Source organism: Diadema antillarum, unplaced genomic scaffold (genome assembly GCF_040938485.1).
Source record: "Diadema antillarum isolate AM-2024a unplaced genomic scaffold, OU_Dant_1.0 seq00001218_RagTag, whole genome shotgun sequence".
In the NCBI taxonomy this organism is placed as follows: domain Eukaryota; kingdom Metazoa; phylum Echinodermata; class Echinoidea; order Diadematoida; family Diadematidae; genus Diadema; species Diadema antillarum.
The window spans coordinates 274,562-287,004 of record NW_027272010.1 but is presented as its reverse complement, the minus strand read 5'-3'; the positions used below and the strand labels follow the sequence as shown (position 1 = coordinate 287,004).

The 12,443-nt window shown below is 36.9% G+C and overlaps 1 protein-coding gene across 2 annotated transcripts in view; it reads right to left on the bottom strand.

Moving 5' to 3' along the window:
- LOC139744909 (arrestin domain-containing protein 3-like) overlaps positions 1-12,443 on the bottom strand; it is a 160,930-nt gene that overhangs the window by 131,154 nt on the left and 17,333 nt on the right. For both annotated transcript variants that reach the window (XM_071655323.1, XM_071655322.1), the window contains exons 2-3: positions 5,790-5,898; positions 68-146 (exon numbers count right to left, since the gene is read on the bottom strand). In XM_071655323.1, the coding sequence (XP_071511424.1) occupies positions 68-146; positions 5,790-5,898 (188 nt within the window). The remainder of the gene's footprint in view (positions 1-67; positions 147-5,789; positions 5,899-12,443) is intronic.

The following is a 12,443-nucleotide window of genomic DNA, read 5'->3' as shown; positions in this document are numbered from 1 at the left end:
TCGACCTTTAACAAAGGACAATACTGTTAGGGCAATAGGTGCAAAATACAGAATTTTCAATACTCACCCATAAGGTATCTGAAAGCTGAATCTCAATTCATGATGTCCTGCCCGCAATATTGGATTACTGCCACCTTCATCTTCATCTGCACATCAAAAACATTAAACACTTCAAAGTTCTTCTTCTAAGATACTGAATTATCCTGCTATTTGCTTTTAGTATCATTTACTCAAATACTATACAGCTGAGAAGTGCTTGAGATGTATCACAGGTGATTTAAATGTGATATTTTTCTTACAGGGATTAAAGAGCAAAGCTCCAGTTCAAGTGATGTGTTTCTAAAGGAAACCAAAACCCAAATATTTATATGTGGATTTAGTGAAAGTAGCAATATTAGTAGAACACATCAGTGAAAGTTTAAGGTAAAAGGACTGTCACAGAGGGATGAATGTTGGGAACAAAAGGCCTCCCTGCGACTGGGATCTTTGTATTTAGTCAAATGGTTGAATATTTCTAAATGCAGCAGATTGTTAAAAGTGTGCATCAAAATAAGTAGCCAATCACACTGTGTAATATAACATCGAGTTTATCATACTGCTTTCAAATATAATATTGTAAACTTCAGTCCAAATTCCTAATTCTTCCACTTCATCCCGAGCTTGGTTGCTTTGCCCTTTGGTCCCTTGCTGGGTGGCTCTAGACTTTTGATGATGCCCTGCCTCGCGTAGCGGGTCATCCCTCTTTGTGATTGTTGGATTCCCAACTTTGGTCCTAATCGGAACCTCCACTCTGTTCTGTCTCAGAACCCCTAACACCCTGTTGATTTTAATAACATGATTATTTCCCTTGTAATTTGTGGTCTTTTGTTATTCTGGATTCTCTTCATCAATCTTGACGACAAAATAGGTAGCATGATTCCACCCTACTAACCACAAGTCATTTCCATTATAATATTTCACAGCATATCATTGCAGGGTTCGAAATTGGCGATGGTCCGCTGGCCATTGGCCACCCAAAATCACGTCGGACTAGCTAAAAATCATAAAATTATGAAGTTACTAGTCCGTCTGGCTAGCCAAAATATTGCTTCAGTGTCAAAATTGATTCTAAGTAGTCCGCCTGGCTAGTTAAAAAAAAGGTTAAGTGCGACCCCTGCGTATAATCTTTCAACATTGAGTATGGGATACTAATCAGTCCATCCAAATCTAAATATTGTCTTGGGTTCATATTTCTTCCACATTGCAATAGAAATTTGGTTTGATATAGACCGATGTTATTCATACAATACCACATTGGGAATTACATAACTAGAAAATTATAAGGCACAAACAACTTTCAATCAAATGGTTACACTAAATGCGTTAGTCAAATACCGGTTAGTGATTGGCTAAACACAGTCACGTGATGAGGCACACTGGTTATGTTCGCCCATGGGCAGAACATTTTTGTAATGTTCTCCCATGGGAAAACATTTTCACGTAACAAATGACAAACGATACCAAACGACTGAACGATCATATCAACCCATAACAGATGATGGTATTTGACTAACCCATATACATGTAATATAACAGATGATGACTTTTGTTGTCGAGAACATGTATCAAACGTTCCACCCTAAGGGTTTGAAATACTATTTCGGGAGGCTATAAGTCCCTCGACTTCGTCTCTGGACTTATAACCTCCCTCAGTAGCATTTCAAACCCTTCGGTTGGAACATTCGGTATGTTCCCTCCCCCGCCAGTCATCATCTATATAATGTACTCATGACAGTTATTGGTGTTTTTACTCTAACCCTCCTCGTGAGTGACTCTCTTCCGTATAATCAGGCTGTCAGAGCTGATATGCACCAAATTCCCAATCACAATGCTTCCGACACTGCACTACATTCAACTTCCCAATTTGGAGTGATGTACATGTTGTAGCCTGATCCCCGAGTGTTCAGCAATAGCATGCAGCATCTGAATTTTACACCTTGAGAAATATCTCTATACATCGTCATCAAACCATAGGCTTCTGTGTAGTGTAAGTCTAATGAGGTGACTTCTTGGAAAGTTTGCAGAAGTTCTGCCCCATTTCCTTATAAGCTGCCGTTTCCGGCGTGTCAAAACTTTCTCCGCTTGACGTCAGTACCTCATGTCCATTGAAAACCAGGAATTCTCTGAAATGGCCCATCTTGACCAAACTGTTAACTTGTGCTGTGACATCTTTAATGACGTCCACATTTCAGACAGTATTAGGCATACAATCAGGGGATGCCTATGTTCCTTGTAGTTTGATGTCACATACAGTTTACTCATTCTGGAAACATTTAATTCCAACCCACTGTCTTTAAAGGACAAGTTCACCTTCATAAACATAAGGATTGAGAGAATGTAGCAATATTAGTAGAGCACATCAGTGAAAGTTTGAGGAAAATCAGACAATCCGTTCAAAAGTTATGAATTTTTGAAGTTTTTGTGCAGTAACTGCTGGATGAGAAGACTACTGCAGTGTATGTATAACTTAGATGTCACATGCGTACAACAATATAAGGAAAATATAAAGAGAATTTCACAAAATTCCATCTTTTGAAAAAAGTACACATTCCCCTGACTCGTTACCGACAAATGTTATGGGTAATATTATTCCCCCTGCCTTTACAAAGAGGCAAGTCGAGTGCTCTCTTATTATGCGAAAAAAGTGAAAATATGTTGAATTTTCTTTTACATTTTCTTTATACTGTTGTACGCATATGACTCACAAGCTGTAGAAGTCTCCTTATCCAGCGGTTCCAACACAAAAATTTTAAAAATTCATAACTTTTGCATCGATTGTCCAATTTTCCTCAAACTTTCACTGATGTGTTCTACTATTATTGTTGCATTCTCTAAATCCTTATGTTTATGAAGGTGAACTTGTCCTTTAACTTTCACTGTGCGTCACAAAATCCCCCTATTTGGTTAAAAATGCTGATGCAAGCAACGTCGTTACATGGTGTAAGTCGCACTACAACTAAAGCAACATCAATTTTTTACAATAATATTGATTAAAGACAAATCAATTAGCAATTACATGATAAATAAAAAATATGTCTCACCATGATAAGGACAATCGATTAAAAAGTTCTTTTTTTTTTTTTTGAAGTTTTGGTGCTGTCATCACGGGATAAGGGGACAACTACACACTTCATGACATCATTATGGAAAACAAAATAAAGAAAATATACAGAAAATTCAACATACACTCAGCAAAAAAAGAAAGTAAACACTTTTTTGAGTTCATAATTTTCATAGAAGATTTTGATGAAAATCAATGTATTATATACCATATTAAAGGTAATTTAATTGACTACTAAGCTCATAGGTTGATTGAAAAGAAAACTTTACGCATGAGTGAGCACATTCGTTTTTGTTCTCCAAGGCACAAAATTAAAAATTGCAAAAATTGACAGGTTCTCTTTCATTTGCAAATGCCCTTCACGATAACGCTGACAACAAAAGACCAGTTTAACACAATGAGAGACATGAATGAAATTGCAAAAACAAGTTTTCCTTCTCTTCATCTCTTTATAACCTCTAAGAAAAGCAAAGTGGGAAACTAAAGGGGGAAATAAGAATTTTCTGTCAAATCAAACTTCAAGTGATGTAGAGAATAATAAGCAAACAGATGATTAAATGAGCAGAATGTCTTTATTTATTTCTTTTAATCTAGTGTTTTAAGAATTCATGAGACAAATTCAAGAACCAAACAATATTTACAATTTCCTAATTTAAACAAAAGCTCAAATTTCTACCATTTTAGTTAAAAATCACTTCTCTTATTTCATTTGAATTTAGATTTGACATAAGATTCTTTATTTTCCTCCATTATTTTTAGCTTTCATCGATCATTTGGGCTTTAAAGATATCATAGAGATCAAAGGTTTATTTTTGCAACTTAATTCATGTTTCGTTTTGTGTGAAATTTGTTGTTTGTTCTTAATGTTCTATGGGAGAGCACATACGCATGAATGACAACTCAGTTTTGCAATTTTTGCTTTTGTGCCCTGTAAGAGAAAAACAAAGGTGTTCACTCATGCGTGAAGTTTCCCTTTTTGTTGACCTACCAGGTTGATAGCCAATTAAATTACCTTTAATATGGTATATAATACATTAGCTTTCATCCAATATTCTATGAGAAATATAAACTTGAAAAAGCGTTTACTTTCTTTTTTTGCTGAGTGTATTTTCACTTTTCTGGCAAAACGACATAGCACTTGCCTCTTTCAGAAAGCAGGGGGAATAATATTACCCTTATTGTGTCTGTAACAAGTCGATGAAATGTGCACTTTTTATGACAAATTGAATTTTGAGGAATTCTTAATATATTTCCTTTATACTGTTGTCCACAATGATGTCATAAATTATAGCAATCTTCTTGTCCAGCAATGATGGCAACAACCTTTAAAAATTCTTAACTTTTGAATCGAATGCCCACTTTCCCACAAAAGTTTCACTGATGATATACATGTTCTAATAATATTGGTGAGCACTGTCACCAGAGCTACCAAGTCTCACGCATTCTGAGTGAGACTCAAGCATTTAGGGGCCATCTCACAATCTCACGCATGGCGTCCATTTTTCTCTTGCATTGGGAAAAATCTGCAACTTGGGCCTATAATAATGAGCATAGCCCAAAGGATTAAAGTGATAGTTGCAATTGAAGGTATATTTCCCTTTTTTCTTTCAAAATTAGACGGTAAGAATAGTCCCTTAAGTACCACTTGATCGCGCCGTAAGAGCTAAAAATTGAAAAAGCTCCCTATCGTGGGAGGGGTAAAAAACCCCTCCCACCTTCGCTCGCGTGAACATTCGCGCGCTGAGATGCCGAGTCATGAAAATCTCACTCATAACATTTTTTTGAACTTGGCATCCCTGTGTCACTCAACCCACATCTGTATTTGGCCTTTGTTTGGCCTCCTTTGATTAGATTTACACCCAGCAGCTTGCACGATTGCGGATACCATGGAATGGGAAAGTGTGAACTGAGAAAAGAGGCTCTGAAGTACAGTGTCTATTCATGCGATTAATCTTTACCAAACTGTGCTGGCTGTGGGATGAATGGAACAAAAAACAGGAAGTAAACCACGAGAGTAACAACAATGAAGGGATTATCAGATTAAACTGAAATTAGGCATGCCTCATTCACACATTCTGTCTATAATTAATGCTAACTTTCAAAGCAGTAGGACTATCCTTTCAAAAGTTATTAGAGTTGAAAGTGAAGAGTGTGGACAAGGTTTTTCAGAAATGAGAAAAGGGATTCTAAAGACACACGTAATCACATTATTCTACCAAAAATGTTCGAGATAAACTGCTAAAAAAACACACCTTCCTTCCCATTTCATGATACCAAATTTAAGCATAATGTAAAAGAAGACCCACTCTTTCAGAAAATATGAAAAAGCCAAGTTCGGCTAGGTTGACCCATTTCACTTATTTTCAGTCCTCACGCAAAATCAGTGTGTGCAACTTTATGTTCGTTTTGTGGTGCACGGTCACATATTCTTTGACAGTTGCCATTCATAGTTTTGCAATGTACCCCATTGGGCAGCGAATGAAGATTGATACAATCGGGCCACCCATGTCTCCCCATGCTACTGAGTCCAAAGCTTTAGATTTATTGTTTACCGGCACTCTAAACATCTACACTATGACTGCAATGCATACATGTTGACAGGAGGTAAGAAAACACACAAAATTTGTATAATGACTGAAAAGATGCTGAACTGTAAAATTGACCCAAATAACACAAGCCAAAGCTTTACCTTTTCCAAACAAGACCTGCTTCATGTAGAAATACTCCTCCTCAGCATCATAATACTTTGTGTATGACCCAGTCTGATGCCCACCACCTCGCGATTCACTCCAGTGAACCTACAAAGAAAAATGATGTAATCTGAGTAGAGTCTAAGGGTGGGATTTCACGGAGCACGCGAACGATTTGCGAAGGACGCGAATGACAAAATCCAACATTCCGAAAAGTTTTTCTCCGAATGCGTTCCGACAATGAAGCCGAAAACTATTCTTGCACAATGTGCGAATGTCGTGTGTATCATTGCTAAAGTACAGCATGTTACCTACACGAAGAACACGCGACGGAAATGCGAACAACGAAAAATTTTCAATAATCATGGGATAAAATGTACCCAAGGAGAGGTGGAAGCTGACTTGAGTTGATTTTTTTCTTTCCTCTATTTCTCCCTTTCTTTTTCTCTCATTTTTCTATCGAGTGCTTGCCTACATTTTTTTTCCCTAGGACCTATTCTCACTAGTAAAGCATTTGATTTTTTTTTGCAGTTCCTCCAACACATAATCTCTATATACATGATATACAGTTCAAATGAAATTTTGCATACTTTAGATTAATATTAAGTGCATTCTGCGATTTTTTTTTTGTATATCAAACATGTCTTTGTCATTGGTAGTCTTTAATTTCTTTTGTTACTGTAGTTGTTAATGATTGTTTGATGTTTAGATGTATGGTACGATTTTTATTGGTAGAAAACGTATAGGTCATACATCCCCAAACATGTGCCAAACGTTCCCGAGAATGTCTCAAAAGGTACGCGAACAGTTTGCGATTACGTCATAAAATGATCAGGAAAACTTCGCAGATTTCGCGTAACATACGCGAGACATTCTCCAAAGTTTCGGAGTCTATTTGGGGTTTCACGAACATTTTGCGAACATCGCGCGTGTCCTACGAAGGTTTAAAGACACTTTCGAGAACAATTCACGAGCAACTCACGACCAAGTGTGCGGAAAAGGTTCGCAACAAATTTCAAACTTTTTTGAAATCATCGCAGAAGTAAAGACGACATTCGCGAACAATTGACGACGCTTCCGAACCCTCACGTTCGTTTGGCGATCTTTTGCAGACTAAAATACGAATGCTGGATTTTGCCATTCGCGTCCTTCGCAAATCGTTCGCGTGCTCCGTGAAATCCCACCCTAAGTCTATCTCTTTAAAATTTTGACCTCATACGGAATGTAATAGAGTTCTATTGTTACTTTCATTAGGCCTAACATTAGATTCTAGATGGTGTAGGGCCTAGCCCTTATAGGCCATGGGCTAGTAGGGGTCAACGTGCACCCCCTCTGCACCTAACATTCATTGTTGTTTCCATGTAGCCCTTGGTCTGGAGAGTCAGAAAGTGATGTTAACCAAAAAAAAGTTGGGTCTCAAGACCCGCCCCATGACGTTTTGTGACGTCACTTCCGGAACGACCTCTTCGCGAATATGGGGGGAATAGCATTTGGGTATTAATAAAGTGGTCCCCATGCCTTTATTTTTCAATGATAACCAAAGATTTTGGTATTTCTAGATTCCTCAAAAGATGGGAAATATGATGCAAAGCAAAGTTTGGCAATATAAGCCCTCAGTTTGTCGTCATCAACAACGAAATGGGCAACAATGTTGACAAAATTCAACAAAATTTTACAAAATTTGTGCAATTTTTCAAGTTTCACCCTTTAAGTTTGTATATTTTTGTGAAAAATTTGTTAAATGACTTGAAATTTGGTCTGGATATTAAATGAATATCCCTTTTTAAGAAAACAAAAGATTTTGGCCTAATTGTAATCCGATCTTCTTCTGTAGACATTCAAGTGAGCATGCGCGGTGTCTGGAAATCAGCCTCCAAAATGCTTTTTTTTTTAATGTCCAGTATCAAAAATGAGTTACAACAAATCTTTTTATCATGTAAATTTTCACAGCTTTAATTAATCTTTACAATCAGCAATCACCTGATTGAATAAAAGTTGCCTTAAAATGAGAAATAAAAGGTGACCAAGGTTCTTTTTTATGATGACTTTGGTCACGACATCGAAGATGAAGACGACGTCAAAGACTAGAATTACGACATAGCAGAGATCATTTTAGATATGTTTTAGTCTCTTTTAAAATTTCATAAAATATTGTAAGTCAAGTTTGTAATTGGGTCAGTCAAATATGTACATTTCCTCGTTGGTAATGATTTCATCAACGTCAATATCTGATTGTTTGTTTATTCCGTTGATTTCATTGAATTTATATTCATTTGATTAATACGCAGTATGACCTAAACTATTTTGATTTTTTTTTTTACTATTTTCTTTCGAAAATTTGGCAATAGAGACTTGCAGGTCATCAACAACGAAATGGGCATTAGTGAGGTTGACGAACTAGGCCAGCACAAGCTCTTATGCTAATTTAGATATTCATTACTTTGTGGTTAATTCACTATATCAATCGGAATTTAGTCCGGATGTTAAAGGATAAGTCCAGCTTCGTGTACATGTAGGTGAAGTAAATGCAGCAATATTAGTAGAATTCCACATTAAAGTTTGGGGACAGCAGACAATCCATTCAAAAGTTTTGAATTTTTAAAGTATCTGCACTGTCACTGCTGGATGAGAAGACTACTACAGTGTGTGATGTCACATGCGTACAACGATATATACAATGTACGGAAAATATAAAGAGAATTCTACAAAATCTTATTTTTTGAAAAACGTGCATATTTCTTCGACATGTCAGTGACTTATATGAAGGATATTATTCTTCCTGCCTTCTGACAGAGACAAGTCAAGTGTTCTTTATTTTGTAAGAAAAGTGAAAATATGTTGAATTTTCTTTTATTTTCTTTATATCGTTCTACACATGACAGTGACATCACAAGCTGTATTAGTCTTCTCATCCAGCAGTGAGCGAGCAGAAACTTCAAAAATTCATAACTTTTGAACAGATTGTCTGATTTTCCTCAAACTCTCACTGATGTGTTCTACTAATATTGGTGTATTCACTCAATTCACATGTCTGTCAAGTTGAACTTTTCCTTTAAAACAGCCATCTTTCATTAAAAAAGAACAAATGAGCCATTATTCTAATCCTGGCCTCTTCTGTAGATGTTCAAGAGGGCAGGAGGAGTGCAAAATAAGAACCAACAAAATGTCCCCTTTGGTGACTAGTAAATTGATAATGATATATTAACTCGTTTGTTTCAAGTAGAATTGGAACTTAAATCATTTTGTTTAAATCATTAAACACCTGCTGAATTACATTTGACTTCAGTGATGACAGCAAAGACAGCAGCGTCGATGACAAAATGCACATTGGAGTTTCGTCTTAATACCAAATTCAACTGAATTTAGCAATTACTTTAAGACGACCCTTAAAGATTAACACCATTAGCTATGAGGAAAAGAAGATTTTGATTACATCTGCATTTTGCCTTCTCAACAAACTCGAATCATTTAAAGAGAATTTAGTATGTTTTTTTTTAATAATCCTGAAGTCTTTAAGATGTTTAGTGTGCATGCAAGGTGTGTGAAACAAGCCGCCGTAAGTTCTTTTCTGCCGTCTAGCAATCAGTTTTTCGTTAAAGCAGGGATCTCGCCAGCGTATATCACCCTTGTCGGCCCCGACAAGCGTGCGGTTTGAAGAAGCAATTGCCGACAAGGGTAAAACTTGCCGACAAGGGTAACACCACGCGTGAACTTGCCGACAAGGGTAACTTGCTTGACGAGCTAGGTTCGGACCAATTTCTCGTCTTTTTCAGTCTTTATTATCTGGCTAGAAAAGAAGCTAGATGTTGAAAGCAGCAGCAGTTTACATACTTATACAGGCGCAAAAATTTACCCACGCAGTCACCGCACCGATCACAACAACGCGGCTCAACAGAGCGACGTACTAGCTGATACCAGGGAGGTCTCACCTCCCTGCTGATACACACCACATCACACACTTGCTCACTCACATGCGCTCTGATTTGGGATCCACACACACATGCGCCAGCCGGCCACTTACAGCTGCCTGCGTGTACAACGGTACAGTGTATTGTGAGAGGGAGAGAGAGGACGGAAGAGAGGGTTGGAGGCCGAAGGAGGCTGAGGAAGGCTGACACGTACTCGCTTGTTGTCACGCTTGTTGTCGGGTTACGCAAAAACAAACGATATGAAATGCATGCCCCCCTCCGCCAAAGGTTATATATTTTTTTTTTTTTTTTTGGCTGCTTTGGTTTGTTTGTTAGTTTGTCTGCCTGTCTGTCTCTCTATTCGCAAAATAAGTCAAAATTTGGGAACAGATTAGGATGAAATTTTCAGGAACAGTTGGTTGGTAAAATGGCGCAAGGAACAGATGATTAAATTTTGATAGTGAGCAGGATTTATAATACCACCGAAATTCACCGCCAGGATCCAGGATCTTTAGATTTTGTTTCGTATATTTGAAAGGATTCGTATCAATTCTTTAGGAAGCTGGCCATCGGCAATGACGCAAAATTAGATGCGTTCAAAGCATTGCCGCAGAGAGAAAATTAACTCCATTTTTTGTTAAAAAAAGAAAAGATAAAAGAACGTGCGATGGAGTAAGCAAATGCAAATTGTTATTTAGGTTTTGGTAGTTTCAGTGGGTTATTTTTTTTTTTAAATCTAAAAAGCCATGCGTTCCATTTTAGCCTTTTCAATTTCTATGGATTTGTAAACGTCATTCGTGAATATTCCATTTTCCTTCTCCGGGCCGAAATTTATAGTAATTCTGTCATGATGGTCTTTCAAGTTCAACGTATACGTAATGCTCCACGTGCTTCTGGCTTGGTTTGTTAAAATGTGGGTTAGGGGGCCTTCACGGGCAGAAAATAAATGATGATCATTCATCAATGTTCCCAGTTGGTTTACATGCTATGTACACGCTGTTTACGACCACTGAAGCAAGGTGGCAGTACGCGCGACATTCTTTATCTGACACCTGGCTTTCGTGGAAATTTCCATGAAATTTCCACAAGCCATGATATCAAGTTTCCCCACTGCTTGAGGTCGTGCTTTTTTTTTTTATTCTTCATTACGAACATCAATTTGTTCTAAAAGTGTAGATAATTTGCTTTGAGGACATGTTTCTTTCTTCTTCTTTTTTTCATTGCAGCATCGGTAACATTTTGTTTTGTTCATCGTCCCAGCATGGCAGGGGTTCAGGGGAGGAGAACGATAGGAATGACTGGGGAGAAAATAAACTGAAAGAAGGAAGCATCTTTTGAGCGAGCTGTCTTTGTTTTTCTCTACATCAGCATCAGTTATCGCCACCAAGATTCATTTTTTTTTTCGTTACTCCTACAGATTAATGATAAAATGATGCTAGATTCTTTATTCTGAAGGTTCGTTCATCCAAAAATGATTAAGAAAAAATGTCCGTTCATTTCACGACGAAATCAGTTTTGTTATTTCGAACGTTCTGCCAGTGAAATTTCGGAATAAAACGACGGCACAAAACAGCGTGTTTTCGTACTCTAAGGGTCTGTTATTCCGACAGAAGTAGTATGATGAAATAATAAATTATAGATTCTTTATTCTGAAGGTTCGTTAACCGAAAATTGAATAAAGAAAAATGTCCGTAAATTTCAAAACGAAATCAGTGCGTCATTTCAAACGTTTTGCCAGTGAAATTTTGGAATAAAACGACTGCCCCAAAACAGTTGCAGTTTTCTTACTCTGAGGGTTCGTTACTCCGACAGATTAATGATAAAAATAATGCTAGATTCCCTATTCTGAAGGTTCGTTAATCCAAAAAATGATTAAGAAAAAATGTCCGTTCATTTCACAACGAAATCAGTTTTGTTATTTCGAACGTTTCTGTCAGTGAAATTTTGAAATAAAATGACGGCACAAAACAGCGTGTTTTCGTACTCTATAAGGGTCTGTTATTGGGCAATTCCATAAATTCGGACGTACATTTTGAACACATTATTAAGCTGCCAAAGATACAAAGATTGAGAATAGGAAACTTTTTTCTGGCCATGATATGACAAGTGGTTGGTAAAAAACAATTAACTATGAAAAAATTATGTCAAGACCTCAGTGACCTTGGAATGATTAAAAAATAGCATGTGTTCGGACGTACACAGAAAAAGTGAATTTTCTGACTTCATAAGTTCAGTCACAAAGTTCTGTGAAGTATGCAATATTTTTCTAAAAATTCACATTATATCAGGTAAAGTAGATGTGAAATGATGTAGAAATGTAAAAAGAATTAACAATTTAAACAATTAACATGGAAATTAACATGTTTGTTTTTTGTTTCGGACGTACAGTTTCGGACGTACACGACCGCCGTTTCGGACGTACACTATGTACGCCCTCAACAACACTTATAATAAATGCAAAAAGAATTTTGTTACATAACTATTAGTCATCCTAGGCCCTTCTCAGATGATAGCACTTGTCTGTCATGTCAGCATTACCAGTGTAAATGAATAAAAGAGCTTCAGAACATGAAAAATACTGTATACATAGGATCTGTGCATTATCAGCTGCATTAATACATACAAATTCAGGCATGATACTTGTATTACAGAACAAGAATTCTAATATCAAACTTTGTGATTATAACACAAAATACAGCCTAAAAACTAACTGGCCAGAACAACAGAAACACATGTGTTGCAAAT